Genomic DNA, 10077 nt, shown 5'->3' with positions numbered 1-10077 from the left:
GTTAAGTAGAGCCAGATCACAGAGTTACAATTCCAGTCCCTAAGAGAATTTTTTTAAATGAATGCTTTGTTGGAAAATAAGTGGCACATTGTGAACAATTTTGCACTGCTCTCTGGTAGTATTAATGGCAGTGGGCTAAACTGTCTAAACTTCTTGTCCAGCTGCTCTTGAGATCCAGGGAATAGCTGAAGATGTCCCTTGAGGAAGAGTGTGAAACCCACAGCCTGCCTCAGAATGGCTGTACAAGCTTCTGCCCATCTGTTTTGGATCTCCTGAAATCACCAAGAAGACAGTAACAATGATGTAGACCTGGGTGTCCATGCTCAACCAAAAGAATCTTCACAGAGAGTTGCCTTGTAATTCTGCCTCCCCCCACCCCCACCCCATGTGTGTGTGTCCGTGTGTGTGTGTGTGTGTGTGTGTGTCAAAAATAGTTCCTGAAGGATGGGAAATTAAATATCTCTGTGGGAAAGGCAGAATTCCAGGTTCTCAGCATTTTATTCAGCTGCTCTCTTACTTTTCCAGACCATGAATATACTCAGAGGCTATTAAAATCTATTTCTGGTGATTGGGAAGGAAAAAAAAAAGGCAAGGACTTAATGTTTCTCCCCCCCCCCCCCACATTGTCATATGTCTGGCAACAACACCTCAACACACGCACACACACACACACACACACACACACACACTAATTTCCCTTTAAAAAATTTTTCTCTTGTGGTGGTAAAACAGACCTACTCATATTTGTGGGGAGGAGAGAGAGAGAGAGAGAGTCAGAGAGAGTCAGAGTCTGTCTTGAGTTTTATGTTGGGAACATAAAACAAGACACAAAGCTACCTGGGTTAGCCTGATCCTCCAGAGTGAAAGAAAGCAGTATACATTTGGACAGTTGCTTTAAGAATATGGTTCCCTGGTAAGGGGGCTGGTCTATCCTGGGTGTGGGAGAAAGGAGGGGTAAAAAGGAATGAGGGAGTCCCATTTAGATCATGGACTGAAAGAAACCAGGAAGTAAGGAGAAATGATTACAGTCTGTACATAGCTCAGGATGTGTAAGGCAACAGCCTTGGTTGCTTGGTTATTCATTAGCGAGAATGCAAGGGTAGTGGTGATCAGGACTGGGAAACCACAGAAGCAGGTTTGAAGTTGGGTGAGAGCTCCTGGCTTGTGTTAGACAGGGAGGTTTTTTTTTTTTGTTTTTTTTTACCAGGAGTGAATACCTTTCTCTTGTTAACTTTTTCTTGGAACGGAGGGAAAGGTGACTGCTTTCTGTTCTCTCGTGTTCATCTGTTGTTGTTGTTCTTGCTGTGGGATTTTTAAGCAGACAGGAAGAAGAGTGGCTGTCCCCAGACCTGACTGGATTTTTGCCCTGGGGCTGCAGCTAAGACCACCAGGACCCGGAAAGCCAGAAAGCCAGGTAGCCAGGTGCTAAGGCTCTCCAGTCCAGAAAACTGAATTCAGACTGTTCTGAAACCGGACTCTACTCTCTTCGAAGTATGGTGAGTTGGAGCTGATTCAAGTTGCCTGCTGGAGGCAGGACAAGTGAATCTGCAGACACCCGGAGAGGGGAGCCCCTTTCTCCCTCTGCCCACTGGGGCGCCATGGGCAACATCTGTCTGAGGCTCTGGGCATACTTGCAGCCCTGTCTTCCTTGCTTGTCCCAAGAGGCAGACAAGTCGGTGGTGATTGCGAACCCAGCGGCCTTCTCCCCCCCTGAAGCGCCTGTGTCACACAAGCAGACTCCAGAGAGAAGCCATGGTCACTACTTTGTGGCTCTGTTTGATTACCAAGCCCGGACGGCAGAGGACCTAAGTTTCCATGCAGGCGACAAACTCCAAGTCCTGGACACTTCTCACGAGGGCTGGTGGCTGGCCAGACACTTGGAGAAAAGGGGAGACGGCTATGGCCAGCAACTGCAGGGCTACATTCCTTCTAACTATGTGGCCGAGGACCGGAGCCTCCAGGCAGAGCCGTGAGTAGTGCAAACCCACACCTGATTTCTTAACTCTTTGAGGGCCTGGTGGTGAGTTTTCCTTCCTATCTACTTATAACTCCCTTATCTGCAGATTTGCTTAGAAACAATGTGGAAGTGCTGGGAAGACTTTCCCTTACCCCAGAATCGTCGTTGAAATGATTTCTGTTACTGTCTGCACACTCCTGGGGGCATTTTCATCAACATCAACAAGTGGTGCACTTAATAATACTTTACTTCCCCTTTTTATGTAAAACAACACTGGCCTCACTTTTAAAATGTGATCTGCTTTTCACTTGCAGGTAAATCATAGGACTCCGCTGTATATTCTAAACTAAAGTCCAGTGCTTCCAGTTTGATTTATCTTTAGAAACGAGTAATAATTCAAACCCTAACATGAATCCTAATACCTTTCATTAACCATCACATAGGTTAACCTAGATAACCTTACCTACCAACATGACAGACAACATCTAAACAAGACTGTTTTTTTCCACTGAAATCACAATGGAAACATTTCTCTTTGAACTTTCCATTCTGAAGTATGCAACACAGATACTGGACAGGTGGAGAGACAATAAATTTTAACAAGAAACATAATGACATTATTTTTTAGAATAGTAAAGATTTTGTCTTAAAAAAGACTATCCTACTATTCAAACAAGGCTTATAATTTATACATCCTATGGTTTATAGTTCAACAAAAAAGGAAAAAAGCGCATGTATTTGCTCATACTATCTATCTATTTTTGTGGGAGGCATAGAGAAAGGTTATTTTACTGATTGTTGACTGTAAAGTAGATAAAGTACTGTTTTCACAATACATATGTGGGTTCTGGTAGAATGGGAAGCAAGAGGGATCTGTTGGTCTCAATCTTGTTAAGACTGGGAAAGTCTCTCAAGAAATGGACTTATTTTATAGGATGGCATCTTAGTGGAGAAGCACTTATGTTCTCACGTGATACTTTATTTTTTTGGCCAGTCCTAGGCCGTGAACTCAGGGCCTGAACACTGTCCCTGGCTTCCTTTTTGCTCAAGGCTAGCACTCTGCCACTTGAGCCACAGTGCCACTTCTGACCATTTTCTGTATATGTGGTGCTGAGGAATCGAACCCAGGGCCTCATGTATACGAGGCAAGCACTCTTGCCACTAGGCCATATTCCCAGCCCTGATACTTCTTTTTTATGTGAGGTGCACTGTTGCCTGTCCTTAGGAATAGGATAGTAAGGCACAGTCATGGAATATCTTCATCAGTTTTCAAACTCATAAACCAAATATCCTATTTGAGATTCCTTCCATCATCAAAGGCTTATAAATGTTAAGAAGGGATGTATTTTTTGACTAATTAGAAATTAATTGAAATGTATACTTTTGATAGATGGAACTGATTAGTTCTCACATGACAAAATCACCTGTGTGAACATTTATTTTCTTCAATGATCTACATCTTTTCGTACACTATTTCACAAAAAAGTGCATGGGAGAAAAGCTAAGATGCTCCTAAACAGCAAAGAAAACATCTTTTTTTTGTTTTGTTCTCATTAAATGCTTAGTTACATATATTTTTGTGTTTTCACCACTATGCAATTTCTAGGTAATAAGAGCATGATGCATATTTTATATTAAGCATAGCAAACAGTATTTGAATAAATACTGTAATGTTCATATTTAGTGCCTGGGATTCATGATCTAGTGTTTAAGTATATTTGATTTATTTAACAGCTTAAGACCTGTATTTTCTTATTTATAAGCTCTTTGTGGTTGACTTGACCCTTGGAAATTTTTTTTTTGATGATTTGGAAACACAAATTCCTACACTTGACCTATACTGTAATATATTATTAACTACATTCATTCTTGATGGGATTATAAATGCTAAAAATCAGTGGGCTGAAACAAGATAAGCAATCCAAAGGTAGTAGCTTCTGGATAACAGGATTTCCTTAGTACAATCCCTTGTCAATTTAGCTTGCCTTTGAGGCAAGCTTGAGGCAGCTACAATACTGAAGCCATTTTGTCATTTTTTAATTTTTACTTCCAAGGATGATATATAGCTAAGAATATTCTCTTCTCTCTGCACCTAATTCCAAAACTTGTGTCTTAGACTTGGTTTTCAACAATGTTTCTGTATTTCACTACCAGCTCAGCCCTCTGGAGTGAGCCTCCTTGGGGTCACAATTTCAGTCTTGAAGATGCCACTCCACTGCCTGCCCATAGGACAGGATGTGTCTTTCCTTCTAAGTGTGCATAAAGGCTTCACATGGGAACCCAGGCTAATTTTTGAAGGCTCTTGACACATTTTAGCACGAGAATCTCTAAACTTCCCATTCATTTGAAACAAAGATGATTTTTTTTTTTTTTGCCAGTCCTGGGGCTTCAACTTAGGGCCTGAGCACTGTCCCTGAGCTTCTCTTTGCTTAAAGCTAGCTCTCTACCACTTGAGCCACAGTGCTACTTCTGGCTTTTTCTGTTTATATGGTACTAAGGAATCAAACCCAGGGCCTTGTGCATGCTAAGCAAGTACTCTACCACTAAGCCACATTCCCAGCCCCAGAAAGATGATTTTTTAAATTTTATTTTTTTTAAATTTTTACTATCAAACTGATGTACAGAGAGGTTACAGTTTCATACATTAGGCATTGGATACATTTCTTGTACTGTTTGTTACCTCATCCCTCATTCCCCCCTTCCCCCTACCCCTTTCCCTTTCCTCCGCATGAGTTGTTCAGTTCATTTACACCAAACAGTTTTGCAAGTATTGCTTTTGTAGTTGTTTCTCTTTTTTTACCCTGTGTCTCTCGATTTTGGTATTCCCTTTCAATATCCTAGTTCTAATACCAGTATACACAGTTTCCAATATACTCAGATAAGATACAGAGATAGTGTAGGTACAACCACAAGAAGGGGGTACAAGAAGATCATCAATAATAGAAGCTACAGTTATACATAGCACGTTGAAAGTAGTTACAGCAGTGATATAACAATTGTTTCCATAACATGGAGTTCATTTCACTTAGCATCATCTTATGTGTTCATAAGGGTATAGTTATTGGGCTCTTGTGATCCTCTGCTGTGACTTGCCTAAACCTGTGCTAATTATTCCCTGTGAGGGAGACCATAGAGTCCATGTTTCTTTGGGTCTGGCTCACTTCACTTAGTATAATTTTTTCCAAGTCCTTCCATTTCCTTACAAATGGGGCAATGCCATTTTCAGAAAGATGATTTTTAACTTAGCAACATTTAGAGTGAAGACATCTGAGAGTCCTATACAGTGCTCTACTACCCAAGGAAGCAGATAAAGAAAACAGCTCCTTTCAATATCTTTGCTTCAGTGAGCTTTTTGAACTTTGGATTTCATTTTTCCTTATGAACACTGTGAAAGTTAATGAGGTTAATTGAGCTCAGTAAATAGAATTGAAGAAAGATAACTGTTTATATTCATTTATGTGAGACTAGTAGGCAGTGAGAAGCCAATAAAAGTTGAGGAATCATCAAATTCCTAATTAGACCAGTTTAATTTGGTATATATTAGTGTTTATCTGTTTATGTCTTTAGTCTTGACTTGTACTAGTAAGAAAACAGTATAAGCACTTCTGGAGTTACTAAAGCCAGGGAATATCAGTCTTCTTTTAATACCTGGAAGTAGAGATGTTATAAAAAACTATACTATTATAAATTAACTTACTAATGGTTTATTGCTCAATTTAAAAAATGTTTCATATTCTATGTCTCTTACATTAAATAACATAAGAATCCAATTTTAAAAGAAAGGTTTTTCTTTATGAAAAAGCACTGCATTTATTTTATCTTCAACCAAAGTTTATTATTAGGTCCTCTTATCGATGAATAAGTTTTCTTCAGCATCTTCAACACAGAATCTTTTAAAAACTTTATTCTTACTATGCAGAGTACTCTTTATGTTATTCAGTGTTTTTAAAGAGTTAAAATTCACCCTGAAAACAATGACATGAAAATTATATTTTAAGTCATGGAGTCAGGAAAATGGCTTTGTATCTCATTGCGTTTATTGTAAAAATAATTCAAGTATATTGATGAAGTCAAGATGATTAGCAAAAGTGTAATTTTGTTGCAGTAGGATTATTCTTTAAAGGGTTTAAAAAGTTGTTTGCTTTACTGTCTTGGTCTGTATCTTAGTAGTTTTCTGTTTCTGAAATTGAAGTAGGATTGTACATCAACTGAGTTTAGTGTCCTGGTGAGGGCAGTGGTCACAGGGAGTACGTGGCCATCACCATATAAGCCAGCAGCAGCTGGTGGCTTCTGCCTCATTAAATGTGGACAGGCCAAGGGTAGTAGTCAAGAGGACCCATTTGATGCCCTTTCTGCATGTGGCAGATTTTCAAGTGATAATAACAACAAAACAGACTCTTGTGATTCTGATTCTATAAGCTTCTCAATGGCATAAATGAAACTTCTATTTAAAAAAATTGAAATATGATAGTCTACACCTGCAATTTTAGCACTTGGAAAGGGTCGATAGGAGATCGAAGCTCCAGGCTTTGAACAAGGAGATTTTGTCTCAAAAAAAGGAAAAAAGCAAAGCAAAGTAAAATCAGAGCTGGGCATATAGCTGAGTAGTAGAGCATTGTCTCCCCCTTCCCAGTAGAATAATTTCTGAATTATATTTTTAAAATTAAGACCCTATCTTCTGCATCATGTTCTGGTGTATGTTCTTACTTAAGAATCAGTAGTTTTTGTTTTCTGAGTTCATTCTTAGAGCTGGGTATTGAGTTAAGTGAAGGACTCTGCATAGTCATGGGAATTGGCATCTGTTTTGTTAGATGTATAATCTGGCTTTATGTTAAGAAGTATCTCAGCACTTATGAGTGACAGTATAAAGTCTGTGAAGTTTCTCCGTGTCCCCTAAACTTGTTGGTGGCCTACTTTTGTGTGTAGGAAGGCTTCAGGAGCCACTAGGAGTACAGAAGTGTCTTTATGGCTCCTTAGTAGCTTAGCAGAAGAGGAAGAAGCAAAGCATTTTGTTGACAGCATTTTCTCCTAACCTACCACTTAAGGTAGATCTCTCTGTCTCTGACTCTGTCTCTGCCATGTTCTCCCTCCCTCTCTCTCTCTCTCTCTCTCTCTGTCTCTCTCTCTCTCTCTCTCTCTCTCTGGCTCTCTGTTACTGTCTCTGTCTCTGTCTCTGTCTCGAATCTCACTCTCTGACAGCATTTTAGGAAATATCATTTATACATTTGTGGAAGGGAAGGGGAACATCAAAATGGTGAGACAAAGGGTAAAAGGTGAACCAAAGCAACAGCAATACTTACAAGACAATATGCTATAAATCGACTGTACAACTCACAGGGGGGAGATGGGTGGAAATTGGGGAGGAGGGAATGTGGGAGAAAAATGAGGGAGGAGGTAACAAGTTTGACAAGAAATGTTCTTACTACCTTACGTATGTAACTGAAACACCTCTCTATATCACCTTGGCAATAAAAATAATAAAACAAGCAAAGAAATTGTGACACAATTTTGTTGGTAGTTTATGTTTATAGAATAAACATGTTCGAAAGTTATACCATAAAAACATTAGGATTTCTCCTCATTAGGATCAATTTGTATACCTCCTTAAAGTGTTAGATGAGAATTCTTAAGCAATATTGCACAATCTAGGGTAATTACCATTGTCAGGCTTGAAGAAATGAATGGTATCTTTTTGAAAAGAATGTTTTAGAACACAGCCTCACTGATGCCTTTAGTGTTGTGGAACTTAATAATTATCAAATATAAACTGTACACAATGTTTCTAGTTATTTTCAACTTAGATATCAGTTGATTTCTTATCTGGGATATGAAGCTAGTATTCTTTTTTTTTTTTTTTTTTGGCCAGTCCTGGGCCTTGAACTCAGGGCTTGAGCACTGTCCCTGGCTTCTTTTTGCTCAAGGCTAGCACTCTGCCACTTGAGCTACAGCACCACTTCTGGCCGTTTTCTGTATATGTGGTGCTGGGGAATCGAACCCAGGGCCTCATGTATACGAGGCAAGCACTCTTGCCACTAGGCCATATCCCCAGCCCGAAGCTAGTATTCTTAATTTTAAGTTTTTTATTACCAAATAGTTGTACAAAGATGTTTCAGTGTAACAGGTCTATTTATGTGTTCAGTCTTCACCAGTGTGACCCCTTCCATCATTCTCCCTTGTCCCCACCTATCCCATCCCATCTGGTTCATCAGATTTCCTAGATCCATTTTTACATATGTACATGGAGTATTATGGCTTTATTCAGCCACCATTCCTCTCTCCAACCAGCTCATCCCCGTCCTCAGTCAAGACATGATTCACTGAAGCCAGCTTTTGAATCTCAAATTAGCCAAAGGAAAATATGATAAATTGTATAAAAAAATAAAATTATTGTTAAATTTTTTTTAAATCATCAGAATACTTGTTAACCAATCTGACACCATGGATTTTATCTACTTAGAGTAGTCAGGTTACTAAACAGTCACAGTATGGTCCCAGTCCCACAAGTGTTCTTTATCTAGATTCGTTTATTCCCTTGAATTTTTTTCAAGAAATACTAAATGAACATGTTTTGAAATGAAATGTTCAGTTCCTGAAATGAAGCATATTTAAATGTTACTGTTCAGAAACTAACAAAAAGGAGTCCATACAGATATAAGTAAAAAACAAACAAACAAACAAAAATTCAAACATTTGAAGTATATATATGGCTGTCTCTTACAATGAGTATTTTAGATACATCCAAGATAAAGATTTTAGAACAAATAATTTAAATCAGCCAAAAGCATATTTAGATGCCATGAGATTAATTAGGGACATCTATTTTTAACAAACTGCTGCAAATATTGCCATTTTACTAGTAATATACTGTTTACCATAATAAAATTGTGTACATCTCAATAAATAATGAATGAATTTTGAAAGCAGGTGATAGATATTTAAGTTGGAAAATGGTTGTGGAATTGAGAAAAAAAGGAACCAGTTGAAATTCATTGAAGTCAGTTGAAGTTTAATTAATAGCAACTTTGAATAATTGATGTTAGTACTTGATTACATGCATCCCAAAATTCCTTTGAAGAGCAGTGAAATGACATTGGATGAACTAGAAAGACAATTTGGGAATTATCTTTCCGAGGAAAAGTGATAACTGAAAACTGATAACACTTTGAACGTCTCATTAATAATTTACTCAGAGAAATGGTATTGAAAGCATTTTTTTCACTTGTCGACAAGTAACTAACAATGGAAACAAAATTGTCAGTGAAATAAATCATACAGTACTAAATTCTAGTCTTTAAGATTATAATCTAGATTTCAACTTGACTAAACTTATTCTTTGAAAAAAAGGGTAATGTTAAGTGCTGGGATGGTCTTACTTGATCCTTCCTGCTGTTACTTTTGGACAGATTTAAGCATCTCACCCTAATGACATTGTCAAAGTAGGCACAATATTTTTATTCAGTAAAGCATGACTAACTTTTTTAAAGTAACCATTCCCTACCATGCTTTTTAATTGGTTTCATATCACACTATAATAGAAAATAAATAATACCTTAACTCAATTAACTGGCTGTCAGCTTAAAATATTTCTCTCAGATTTTTAAATTGTAAATACTACAGGTAGAATCTGTGTGATAAATAAAGATGAGAGCAATTTTTTTGTTTCTTGCATTGGATATCTTAACTAGATCTAAACATGAATAGTACAGAATTTTAATTAAAATATAATACAATTTGTTCTTTTTGGCACTATGATATGCTTAAGGATATAGGATATGAGCTGAAAGGATTAGGATTTGGATTCAGCTTCTGTGAAGACTTAGCTGTGTGACCTTGAGCAAATTATTGACATCTCCACCCCATGGTTCTCATCTAAAAGTTGGTAATAATGATGACACTTATCTTTTTTTTGTAATTTATTTATTAATTAAACAAAAATTTTTAGACAAGGTGTTGTGCAAAAAGGGTACAGTTACATAGTAGGGCAGTGTGTACATTTCTTGTGATATCTTATACCCTGTTTTTCTTTCCCTTCCCTAGGTAGACATATATACACTACACAATGTACCAAGAACATATACAGTAGCCACGTGGCCTGTGCCAAAGAAAATTTGCTTAGGGCT

At 37.8% G+C, this 10077-nt stretch overlaps 1 protein-coding gene across 1 annotated transcript in view; it reads left to right on the top strand.

Annotated features, from left to right (window-relative positions):
• The first annotated feature begins 963 nt into the window (after nucleotides 1-963).
• Nucleotides 964-10077, top strand: part of Frk (fyn related Src family tyrosine kinase) — a 92648-nt gene continuing 83534 nt past the window's right edge. Inside the window, exon 1 of the mRNA XM_048353943.1 lies at nucleotides 964-1969. Coding sequence (XP_048209900.1) covers nucleotides 1599-1969 — 371 coding nt within the window. The 5' untranslated portion in view covers nucleotides 964-1598. The remainder of the gene's footprint in view (nucleotides 1970-10077) is intronic.

Source organism: Perognathus longimembris, chromosome 9 (assembly GCF_023159225.1).
Source record: "Perognathus longimembris pacificus isolate PPM17 chromosome 9, ASM2315922v1, whole genome shotgun sequence".
NCBI lineage: Eukaryota > Metazoa > Chordata > Mammalia > Rodentia > Heteromyidae > Perognathus > Perognathus longimembris.
Note: the sequence above shows the minus strand (reverse complement) of the source record. Positions and strands in the feature narration are given on the sequence as shown.